This window comes from Macadamia integrifolia, chromosome 9, assembly GCF_013358625.1.
Source record: "Macadamia integrifolia cultivar HAES 741 chromosome 9, SCU_Mint_v3, whole genome shotgun sequence".
NCBI lineage: Eukaryota > Viridiplantae > Streptophyta > Magnoliopsida > Proteales > Proteaceae > Macadamia > Macadamia integrifolia.
The window spans coordinates 35525167-35538116 of NC_056565.1; the positions used below are offsets into that span (position 1 = coordinate 35525167).

The 12950-nt window shown below is 43.5% G+C and overlaps 1 protein-coding gene across 5 annotated transcripts in view; it reads left to right on the forward strand.

The window, feature by feature from the left end:
• The window catches only part of LOC122088841 (glycerol-3-phosphate acyltransferase ATS11, chloroplastic), a gene marked incomplete at its 3' end in the record, with an annotated part of 91753 nt that overhangs the window by 11592 nt on the left and 67211 nt on the right, over window positions 1–12950 (forward strand). For all 5 annotated transcript variants that reach the window (XM_042658194.1, XM_042658193.1, XM_042658192.1 and 2 more), the window contains 1 exon segment: window positions 1089–1146. In XM_042658194.1, coding sequence (XP_042514128.1) covers window positions 1089–1146 — 58 coding nt within the window.

Sequence of the window (12950 nt, forward strand, 5' to 3'; positions counted from 1 at the left end):
ACTACTGGAGCTGGCGGAAATACCTTAATGGTAGAGCATAGCCTTGCCAAGGCTGAGATTGAGGGTTCAGGTCCGTCCTTCCGCTCCTGGCTTCGTTGTTTGGTGGTAACAAGTGGCGCTGTCAAGCCCACGAGCAGCAAGCAGCAAGCAGCAAGCAGCAAGCAGCAAGCATTTAAAGCAGATCTACGAGCACCATTGCGTGCTGTAGTTTTTCAGCAGGCTTTACAGTGCTATTGCTATAACTAGGTATAGCTAGCTAGTGTAGCCAGCTAGTGTGCTAGCCTTTTCTGCAGGCTGCTAGTGGTGTTTTCTGGGACAATCAGGTGATTCATCCCTGCATTCTCAGTTTACCATTGGCCCAGTTGGTTCCATTGGAGCTAAATCATGATGCTTTTATTTGATCTCGAGGGGTGTTGCCTAGAGGCTACTTGACCTCATTGTTAAGAGCTGATCCTTTTTGGCACCTTATTTCAGTATATGCAGCTGACAAGCTAGCAAAACAAGTATTACGAGGGTTTCTTTTTTTGTTGGGGCTAGCTTCTGTTTGGGCAAAGCATTGTCCTTTATTCTTCTTGCCCCCTCTTTTCCAATTTTTAATTTTTGGTGGGGGGTTGTTTAATCACTGAAGGGCAATATTTTTAAGATAAAGGACCATGTATTATGGTCTGGGAGAGACTGAGAGATAGAGGGAGGGTCCTAGGCCCTTCAATTGGTCCTTGGACAATTGGACCTAGACAAGGCACTTGTATATGTATGATTCAAACCTTTGCAGTGAATTTTTTTTTATTTTTTTGACAAGTCTGCTCTGAGGTTGGGTTATGTAATTAAGGGCTGTGTTTGGTATCAATTCTGTTTTTCTTGAGTGATTCTTCTGGGAAGCACATATTTAATTTTTGGTTTTTGATTCTTGTAATAAACAGATGCTTAGAGCAAATGATCAGTTGTAATTTTTTTTGGTTAGTATTGGTAAATCAGTAGTTGATTTGAAAAAGAATGTCTATCACTGAATCTAAATATATTATATATATATATATATATATATTTTTGTGCTCTTCCATATATAACTTTAGTTTTCTCTGTCTCTTCAGAAGATCTTATATCGGCAACATCTCTGTCTTCTATGACATGGAAGAAAAGCTTAAGCAGGTGTCTGGCTTTATTTGATAACCTTGCTGTTCTTTATTGGTCCTTATTCTTTGAGTTGGTGAAAACATTACTTCTATTTTTCCATTTTTGAGGATTACAATTACACATTAGCAGTCTAGCTATGCATCATGTCATTATCTTCAGATTCAAATGTTTTATGTTTCCAATTATTTAAGGAAGCTTTATATATTTTTGGACTTTGCTGTCCATTCTTGGTTTGAATTCCTTTTAACACAATGAAGCAATTACATGACAAAGACTGGAAGAAAGCTTTCATCTTGATTAGGATGATCAGTCATAGGCTTTTAGCATTCACATAGGCCTCTTTGGCATTTGGAAATATTATAGCTATTATGAGAATGGTTCATTTTTAGATGGTGAAAAAGACATGCCTGCAGATATTATAATCCATCAATGTGGTTCCATATCTTTGGCTAATGGTGCACATTTTTATGCTTATGAAGTATCTGAAAGAATATTCTGGTTTCCATTTATGCTTTTGTATGGAGGTCAGCCAAACTGAGTTGCCATTATTTATGTTAAATGGATGTAGTTGTTGATGTTGCTTAGAAGGCTTTCTTAGCTGGACACCTCAAATGTATATAGCAGGCTGTATTAGCTGGACACCTCAAATGTAGGCTTTTTGATGTTGAGACAGTTTTTCATGAAGTTCTTCAGCCATTCCCCTGTGGTATCCAGGTAATATGAAAGACACTCATTTTGTAGATGATGCTGGTTCCTTAGAGACAAACAAACAGCTGCAAGTACCAGATTAGAGTTTGGGGGCCCTTAGATGGTATTGCTCTGCTAAGCTTCTAACTTTGAAATGTGCGACTATGTCCTGTAAGTGTGAAGGGTGAAGGGTAAAATTTGGAAAAGAAAGAAAGTTGGCTTTGGATAGTACATAACCCTTGAATATAAAAGAACTTGCTGACTCCAGCTCCTGTTAAAGCATCAATATCCTAACGACCAAACATTGGACCAAACACAAGGGATAAATCCCTGACCAAATTTAGCATTAGATCAATAGGAAAGCCTGGTAAGTAGACAAACCTACGTAGATTCACCTCAAGTTTGGATCTGCATAAATAAATAGTTCTTATGAAAATCAAACTTGCCATAGAACTTTTCTAATTGAAATTTCCTATATAAAAGAAATGGCATTAGGGGTGAAAGAAAATATCCAGGCAACAGGGATCAAGATTCAAAAATTACAGACAACCGTATCACTCAGGAAAAAAGAGGACTGGAGTTCAAACTAAAAACCTGGTTGCAATATCAGGAATCAATTAAAAAAAATAAAGGTCGAGAAGGAAAGCAAATTATAACTAGCTCCTCTCCATGACCATCCCCTCTCCATGACCGACCCCCCTTCGGTGGCTTCTACTGCTGGAACTCCTCCTCTCCTCCCTTTTCCCCCCTATGACACCTCCTCTTCTCCTAATCCTTCCTCTCCTTTGACTCTGCAGGTCGATTCCCCCGCTGATGACACCTCCCCTTCTCCTAATCCTTCCTCTCCCCTGCCTCCTCCTCCCCCTCTGAAATCTTGGGCCTCTGTTGCCTCCTCAAGATCTCATCCCTCCCTTGTTGGTTTTCTCCCGACTTTATCCCCCCCACCATCCTTGCGGATTCTCGGGTTGGCTTCTGCCCTGTCGGTATGTTGGTCTTTGAGATTTCCAAATAGCAAAACTGCCCCATCGGACATTCCTTGGGAGTAGGCCGCCATTCCCTACTGTGAAGTCTTCGCTTTCTCACCAAGGGAAGATCGCCGGTGCCCTCTTGATAACGCTCCTTGACAATGGTCTGTTTATCTTCGTCTTCACAAATGAACTGGAAAAAAATTTTGCACTGAATGGCGGTCCTTGGATGGTTGGTAAGAAGCCAATTTTTCTTGGGCAATGGGACCAGTTCCTCTCCTTCTCCAAAGCAGACTTTAATACCATCCCAGCATGGATTACCCTTCCAAACCTGCCCCTTCACTTCTGGTGTGTGAAGGGCCTTAGCACCATTGGCTCGATTCTCGGAAAACCTCTTTATTCTGACCTCAAAACAAAAACCCAAGACTGTATGGCCTACGCTCGCATCTGTGTGGAAATTACTGCAGAAGTTCCCTCGCCTACTTCGGTGGACATTCACAATGACAAAGGCTTCTCCTTCGCTCAGGAAATCCACTATGACTGGCTGCCCCCAATTTGTACCATTTACAAATCCTTCGGCCACAAGACTTATAGCTATACTCCACAAGCTGCCCCAGTTACTGAAAGTTCTATCCCTGTTGAAGACCCACCGCCTTCTGCTCTTGTGCCTACTAAAGTCCAGTCTCGAAGAAGAAAGCACCGCTGCATCCTTCTTTGGAACCGCAACCACATGGTAGAACCTTGGCTCTCTGAGAATCCCGACTCCCCCCGCTCCAGACCTGCTTCCATTGGTCTGCTAGACACTGCTCTTTTTGCCCATCGGTCCCAACCGCATCCATATCCTGTCTAATCCATCTAGATTTGACTCTGATTCCAAATCATCCCTCTCCTCTGCAAGGGTTTCTTCCTCTCCCTACTCTGACACAACCACCCTCGCCTCCCACACTCTTGCTCCGCAGGCTGGCGAGATCCCCTTGCCGTTTGGTGATCCCCTTTGTCTATCGCCCTTTCCTCCTCTATGACCTTATTACCCTTGCCGACATCCCTCTCTCCCTTCCTCCTCTCCTCCCTCTTCCTTTATCTAGTGTGATCACCTTAGTAGGTGGCCCCACCCCTACTCAGCCTTCCTTTTTTGGTCCAACTCGCTAGAGACTTTTCTGGCCCTCCTTATCCTGGCCCTCCTTCCTGAAACCACCCCTCTTATCTCCAACTCGTGGATCCTCTTGACCCGCTTGACCCTTATACCAAATCCATTCTTAACCCGACCTTCTATGACCTGTCCAACCTTTTGGCCATGACCTGCTATATCTCCTTGGACACATCTTCCTCGCATGCCTCCCTTTCCCCCTCCTTTCTTGGTCCCCTTCTCTGCTTGCCGACTTCAGCTGACACCTCTCTCGCCTCTGAGCGTGTCCTTGCTACCCCTTCTCTCGCCTTGGAAGGCATCAACGTTGCAACCTCAATCGCCCCTAGCCTTCTGTCAGGCACTGCCCTCCCCGTCAGCTCTGCTTACGCCTTGGAAGGTGTCATCTCCAACCCTGTAATTTACGCCATCAGCCTGCTAGCCGCCTGCTCCCTAGGGACCTCGATCGACATTAGCCCTTCTTCCAGCCCTGTTACTTGCCCCGACAATCTGTCGGTTGCCTCCTTTGGCCCTTCAGCTGTTGTTGCAAGTGCCCCTGGCCTCGTTCGACTGTTGCCCTACCTCGATGGACTTTGCTGCTATGACTGGAGCTGTCTGTGTGACACCTAAGAATACGGCAAGTATCAAACCTGCCTGGGAGATCGGTGAAGTGTCCTCGCCAAGAATACGGCAAGTACCAAGGGGTTTGGGAGATCGATAAGGGTATACAAACGTTAATCCCATATCGACTAGGGAGAGATTACTGGGCTAGTTAATAACCTCCAGCCTCCTTAACATGGCATAACATGTTTTAAAACCTTGAGGCCCATGGGCCAAAAAGAGCAATATTGTGCAATGTTAATGGGGCTGGGGCGTTACAATTTGCTCCAATGTGCCCCCATTTGACATCACCCTCTCTACTGTATCTCTTCTCACCGATGCTGCTTAACTCCCTGGCCTTCTGCCAGGGACAACTACTCCCACCTCCCTTGGTCTTTCACCAGGGCTGATAGCTTCTCCAAATATGGCTGCTCCTGCTGCTCAACTCCCTGGCTTCCGCCAAGGACAATTGCTCCCACCTCCTTGGTCTTCCGCTAGGGCCGATGACTTCTCCAACCATTGGTGATTCTGTCGATCAACTCCCTGGCCTTCCGCCAGGGACAACTGCTTCCACCTCCCCTGGTCTTCGACCAAGGCCCACTGCCAGCTCCACTGCGTTGCATTTGCCTGCTGCGCCATCCCTGTCCTCTATTAGGTCTGGGCAGGCCTCTCCTGCCCCCATTGGCTCCTCTTTTAAGCACTTGCCGAATCTGACTGGCTCTGCCATTGGGCCTATGAAGAAGGTCAGATCCTTCTAATCCGCTTTTCTGAAATCTAAGACCCCTAGGAATCCCCAACGTTCTCCCCTCAAGGAGTACTCTCATAGGCCTAAACAGTTGCCCCCCTTCCCTCCCCTAGCTCCATAGAGCTCTTGTTGCCAAACTCTTCCCATTCCAAATGATTCCTTGGATCACCTTGAATTTCCAAGGGCTCAACTCCTCTGCAGGACAATCCCCAATCCGCTCTCGCATCAAGTTCTCTATGGCAGTCCTTGAGACTAGAGTTCTTGAGGCCAATGCCCTGTGCATTGCCGTATTGATAGCTCCTTGATGCAGCAGCGCTCCAATGGATTGACCCAAACCCCCTCCAGAACCCGGACCAAGACCCAGATCCAATTTGGGTTCCAAGTTTAATAGAATATTCTAGGATTTTATTTTTATTTGAGAATATTTGTTTCCTATTTGAGTCCTTGTTTGCTCTTAATTATGTTAGCCTAGGTGTAGGAGATTTTATTTCTATCTTAGTCTTTGATTTTAATTAGAAGGTTTTAATTTTATTTTATTATAAATTAGACATGTAATTCATGAGAAGATTAGTTGATTAATGAAGAAAAAAAGGTGATTGTGAAACTCCCCCCCTTGCGTGGCTGTCTTCTTCCCCCCTTCTTCTTCTTCTTCTTTGAGGTTTCTTCTTCTCCTCCCTTCTTCTTCTTCTTCGTTGTCTTCTTTTCTGTTTCTTCTCTGTTCCAGCAACCCTAGCAGTCCAGCAAGAGAGGTATCGATCTCCCTTGACTCTTCTTCTTTCTTTCTTAGATTCTAGGAACTAAGCCAATACCCAAGGGCGACCCAGGTTGCCAAATCTGGGACCCATTAGTGGCCTGAACTGGGATTTTTAACCTGAGTTGCAGGTCTGATCTCTGTTCTACCGCTAACAGTAGCTTCAGGCAATTTTCTTTTACGTTTCAAAGGCTGTTTCAGTGGATTATTACTTGGGTTTCGTAAAGGAATGAGTTGCGAATCTGCTCCCAAAATCATGGGTCAAATCGATCTTGCATGAGTGATTTTTATTGTTCAAACTCTTCTTCTCTCCTGCTGGTTCTACAGCCTGTAACCCTTCCCAAGGTTGAAGACAACCGTCGTGGGTTATCAGTAACCCTATAATTTCTCTTAGCCATGTTAATGACCCTTCCTTTCTCCCTTTATTACAGCCTGCCACTGAGTCTTTCCCCTTCCTAGTTTACCCTTAGTGAATAAACCTAAATCCTTCTATATACCTTTGTTCATTGAATTACCAAATTACCACTATTTCTAATCTTTGATTCTTAAGTTTTTAATTGGTCCCACATCCAATCGGGTTGGTTGTTTTGGGGCCCACCGGCCTTGCATTACTCCCTCTTGGTCTCACATCTTCAACTATGCCTATTCCCCAATTGGTCGCATTCGGGTTCTTTGGGACCCCAATTCCATCCACATCACCCCTGGACACTACTTATCAAATTATCCGCCTCTCTCCTCTCCCTCCCTCTATCTTCTTTGTCATCTATGCTTTTAACCGTGCCCCTGACCATCTCCTCTCTGGTTTGACCTCCGATCCTTCTCCCTAATGGCTGATAGCCTTCCCTAGGGCATTGGAGGTGATTTCAATGTTGTCTATGCTTCCCATGAAAAACAGGGTGGCCTCCCAATTGATCCCATTCATGTCAATGATTTCAACTGTTGCGTTGATGATCTTGGCATGAACAACCTCCGATTGTCGAGATCCAAGTTCACCTGGTAGAACTGTAGGAGCGGCAATGATAGGGTTGCTTGCAAATTGGCCAGATATCTTGTCAATGAAGCCTGGCTTGAATCCTTTCCTTCCTCCAATGCTTGCTTTGATCTCCCTGGTATTTTTGACCAGTTCCCCATCTCCCTTTTTATGCAACGCATTCCTTCATTTGGCCCCAAGCCATTCAAATTCTTCGACATGTGGGCCCAACACTCAAATTTCCTGGTCCGTGATTCTTGGAACATCCTTGTTTACTCCAGCTCCCCCGTCATTGCTTTTGCCAGGAAACTTAAGAATGCTAAATCAGCACTTAAGATTTGGAACTCCAATGACTTTGGGAACATCTCCGATCACATCCTTTCCTGTCAGAATAAGCTTGACTTCATCCAATCTAGACTTTTGTCTGACCTTCACAACAGTCTTCTGGCCGACGAGGAAAAGCTTGTTGCCTCTGAGCTCTTTGATCTCTTGTCCCAAAAGGAAGGTTCCTCATGCAAAAATCTAGGATTGAGTGGTTGGATCTTGGAGAGAGTAATTCCGCTTACTTTCACCGATCCATCAAGGCTAGAACTAATGCCAATTCTATCCCTAAGCTTGTCACTGACTCTGGCATCAAGCTGTCCACCCCCTCTGAAATCAAATCCAAAGCTGTCTCATATTTTTCTACCCTTTCCAACCCCCTCTCCCATCCCCCCCTCCCCTCCGCTCCCCTTCTGCCTTCTAATCTCCTTAATAAATTCATCCTCGACCACCGCCATCACTCCCTCCAATCCATCCCTTCTAATGAGATCATTTCAGCCATTTTCTCCCAAAAATCCAACAAAGCCCCTGGCCCTAATGGCTTCAGCATGGGATTCTTTTCTGCCTGTTGGCACACCATTAGAGAAGACCTTATCCGTTCCACCAGAAGTTTTTTTCTCAATCCCTCCCAAATTAAGTGTGTCAATCACACCTTCTTTGTCTTATCCCCAAGAAGGATGGTGCCCAAGTCATGACTGACTTCCATCCCATCTCTCTTTGCAACCTTTGGTACAAATTCATTGTCAAAATTCTTACCAATCATGTCCAATTGGTTATTGACTCCCTTGTCAGTGCCAATCAATCTGCTTTTATAGCATATAGAAGTATTGCTGACAACATCATTCTCTATCACGAGATTGTTAGAGACTTCGAGCGTAAATATCACTCTTCTACTGCTCTGCTCAAGATTTACATTCACAAGGCTTTTGACTCCATCCATTGGGATTTCATCTCCAACATCTTGTTGCAAATGTCCTTCCCCCCTTCCCTTGTCCACTGAATCCATTGTATATCCGCTACCCGCTTTTCTGTCCTTGTCAATGGTAGCCCGACTGGCTACTTCTCCGCTTCCATGGGCATCAGACAAAGATGCCCCGTCTCCCCTTCCTTTTCTCGCTTGCCTCGAATTCCTCTCCAAATCCACCCAATCCTCTATTGACTGCCACCTCATCTCCCCATTCCTAAATGCAAAGGTCTCATGCTCACTCATTTAGCTTTTGCTGATGATCTCATGATCTTCTCTGAGACTGATCCCTCCTTCATCTCCAGCATCATGGCCTCCCTTTACCTCTTTGAAAATCTCTCGGGTCTTCGTATCAACCTTCTCAAATTTAACCTCTTCCTCTCGGGTGACTCTGATGCCTGTGGAGATCTCCTTCTTGCTCTTACCGGTTTCTCCATTGGCTCCCTCCCTATTAAGTATCTTGGTCTCCCTCTCACTTCACTAGGCTCACCTCTCAGCACTGTTCTTCCCTTCTTGATCTCCTTAGGAGAAAACTCCAGTTCTGGAAGGGCAAGCTTCTCTCCTATGTTGGTGGGCTGATTCTCATCAAATCAGTCTTGCAATCCATGTATTTTTATTGGTCGGGTATCTTTGTACTTCCCTCAAGTTCATCCAAAGCCATTGATTCCATCCTCTACTCCTTCCTCTAGAAAGGTGCAGAGTCCTCTTGATTCCTCCGCCCTTTGAGTTAGTCCAAGGTCTGTTCTCCTAAATCCGAGGATGGTGTAGGATTAAGGAAAATCAAGGACGTTAACGAGGTGGGTATCCTCAAGCTAATCTGGAAAATAGTCACTAAGCACAACAGCATCTGGGTCTCATGGGTCTACTCCCATCCCCTCAGAAAAGATAAGCTCTGGACTATTTCCCTTTCCTCTGATACTTCTTGGATCTGGATCAATATCTTGTCCTTTAGATCCTCTACTCTTAGTGCCATCTCCTACTTCGTAGGTAAATGCTCGAACACCTCTCTCTGGTTAGACCCTTGGCACCCTTTAGGCATCCTTCTTTCCCTTTATTCCTCCGGTCAATCTATTTCTCTAGTCTGTGCATAATGGCCAAGGGATGGACATCATCTCTGACAATGGCTGGTCCCCCTTTCTTATCCCCCTCCCCTTTTCGACCTCTAGTCCTCCCTCCCCCTTATTCCTCCTGGTCATCGTGGTAGGGAAGACAAGGTCCTTTGGGCCTCCCTCTCCCTCTCTCTCTCTCTCTTATGCCCCTTGACAACTGCCTTGATTGCCCCTTTGGTTGTTACTTGCTCCTAGCTAGAGCCCCCTTTTTTGTGTGATTTGTGCTGCCCGCTGGGCTTGCTTTTGGGTTGTGCCCCATCCCCCTCCTCTCTCTTCCTCTTCCCCTTTGTCTATTTTTTCCTCTGCTTGGTAATGAGTTTACTTATTCGTCCAAAAAAAAAAGATCCTTTGGATTCCCTCCTCGATTGGTTCATTCACTGCAGCCTCGGCTTGAGAGTGTGTCAGATCCAAAGCCCCCTTGTGCCGTGGCACAATATCATATGGTTCAAAGGGCACATCCCGCATCACAGCTTCACTACCTGACGGGCCATCTCCAACTGCCTCCCGACCTAGGATTTCCTCATCTACGAGCATATCCATGTCCCCCCCTCATGTTGCTTTTGCTGGAATGGCATTGAAGACATTGATCACTTGTTCTTCTCTTGTTCTTTCTCCTCCACCATTTAGAAAAGAGTCCTCTCCTGCTGGCCCTCCTGCAGGAGAATTCTCCCCTTCTCTTGTGAATGGATTTGGATTGACATGACTTTCGGAGGCCCTTTTATTTGTGACACCATTGGGAAGCTTGCTTTTGGAGCCGCGATCTCTCATATTTGGATGGAGCGTAATCTCTATAGATGGACTTCCAACTCCCAATCTTTCGATAAGATTTGGAAAGCCATCTACTTCGATGTCAATGGTCAACTCCAAGTTGGGTTGCCTTCGCCACCAGCCAGTTAGAGACTCCGCCAGAAATAGTCTTATGTTGATTCTTGGGGCCTCTCCCCCACCATATTCTCCCCTCTTGATGTTTCCCCTTTTCTTTGGGCTTTTGGCTCCTTGGTGGTTTTGCCTCCCTTGAGGATTGCCCCTTTTGGCTCCCCCCTCTCTCTCCTTTGTACATTCTTCTTCTTTGGTAATGAATTCATTTATTCACCACAGCCCCCACCCACACCAACAAACCCCCCACGACCCCCACCCCCAAAAAAAAAAAAAAAAAAAAAAAAACCCTTGGTTATTGGACTTGCATCTACAATCCCTCTCCTAGTTTGTAGAAGTAGATCTAAATAGTCCTTGGGAAGTCAAACAATTAGTAAACTAATTCCTTTTAATTTGTTAATCTATTCTTTAAAAAATAAGATGAGGGCAGGAGTCCAAGAAAAGCTCCAAACAGCAGTCCTCAGATTAGAAAAGCAGACTCCCCCCCCCCCCCCTTAATTCAGTATACAGTAAACTGAGACAATAGCAAAAGAGGCCTATGATTCTTTGCACCCCTGGCTCTTTTCTACATTATTGTTGGTCTCATTATCAACTCAATGTGGAATCGAAAGCAAGGATCGACATCTTGAGGCCGGTTTCGACCAAACCTGAAACAGAGATATGAGTCAAAATGGTCGAAACCTGGTATTTTTTGGGTAAAAATCGAAATTTCATGGACTGATCAAAACTAGTCGAAACTACCAACGCTAGCCGAAATTGGTCAAAACTGTCGAAACTGGGCTGGTCGAAACAGGTACAAAATACCAAAATGTGCAAAATATGGTCAAAACTAGTATGAGTCAGTGTCGACTCAAGTTTTTATCAAATCAAGATATCTCGGTCAAAACTTGAAACTGCAAGTTTCGACTGAGATGATGAACCATGATCAAAAGTACTCCTACTCTTGGTTCGAAATCTCCTGAAATTTTGGTATTTCGGGCTTCTTTTTCTTTTTTTTTGGTCGAAACAAAGTAAGGCACGAATCAATGTGTACTATATTTCAGTCGAAATTTCGGTATCGTTTCGGTATCTTACCGAAACGATACATTCCATGCCTTATAAATACAAAATTTTGACTCTGTCTCACCTGTGTCGGTGGTGTCGGTTCCATTTGCATATTTTGAAGGAAAAACACTCCAACAAGCCTCTAATTAGCCACATCATCATCACATTTTGACTTCCATTGAACTCCTACAAGAAGATCGACATATTCAAAGCTTAGGAAAGGTAAAGTTCTTTCTTCAAAACCTTTTTTTTTTTTGAAATAGTACATAAATACGTGTTGGATGCTCGTAGATTTTTAATATGTTAGACACTAGAGGCCAATCTATGACCTCACGGAGTCAAAATTTGTTTTTGGTGGATACATTTTTTTATTTTTTTGGTTTAAAAATTCGTTTTTCATTAACATAAGTTGTTACTTTTTATGATAAATATTGCTTTGATGGATGTCAACTATATATATGTTAGTCATCGATGGCTGTTCTACGACTCCATCGGAGTGAAATCTTTCTCTAGTTGGTAATTATTTTTTTTTTTAATTTTCAAAAAATATGAAATATAGATTAATAATTGAAAAATAATTTTAAAAATGGGGAAAAATATTATGTTTTGATTTTAAAAACGAAAGAAAAATAAGAGATTAATATTAAAGTGTTTTGGAGCATACTATATGCTAGTCATTATGATTATTGTTGTACTGTTGTGTAACTAATATGCTCAGTGGATGACTTTAGTTGGGACTTGTGAATTAGGGAGTTGCATAGTATATTACTCTAGAACTCTAAATATTAGTTAATTAATGTTGATGTATGTTTTGATCATAGCTTAGATGCATTATTTATTTGTTTTACTATCATATTATATCTTGTTCTAGCAATGAAGCAGGTGAATTCTCCAGAATAGTTCGACGGTTTCTGCCAAACAAAGGTGTAACTCTAAAACAATGTCATGTTCTAATATTTTTGCATTTTTATGTTTTAACCATGTTTATTAACCTTAAAATAAGCTACCCACCAAGTTTCAGGTCAAAATATAGCTGTTTGACCACCGAAACAGTCAACCGAAAAAAAAAAAAAACCCAACTCGGCTGAGATCTCGCCGAGTTGATGTTTTTGAACCCACCGAAATGAAACGAAATTTCGAACCTTGCTCCTAATCTTAATATAAATAGCAACATTGGGCTATTCTAATTCAAATATAAAACTTTAGCATGGTGAACTGAAAATTCAAGGGAAAAATTCTATCACTTCCCTATGCGTACCCTATCTTTACTCAAAATTCCCCTACTCAGTTTATTTTCTAATCACCTATCTTTCTTCCTTTCTAATTTTAAATCCCTAAATTGCCCTTGATCCACTCTATACGTGCACGGATATGGGTGGATAGAAAATTGGTGGAAAAGAAAAATAAGATAGAGATAGAAGAGATAGGAGAGAAGATAGGGGATAAGTGTGGCTTTACTGATGAAGCTTGGTGTTCGGCTTGGATGAGGAAGCCTTGTAGAGATGATTTTTGTATTTTTCTAGGCTCTCTATTCTTGTCCAAATTGCTAAATAGGCTAAGGAACTAGTCGTGCCAAAGCCCAATATTGCAGAGGAAATTAAGTGAACTACACTAGATACAAAGTATGGAAAGGTGTCAGTAACTTCTCCACCTGGACTTACCCC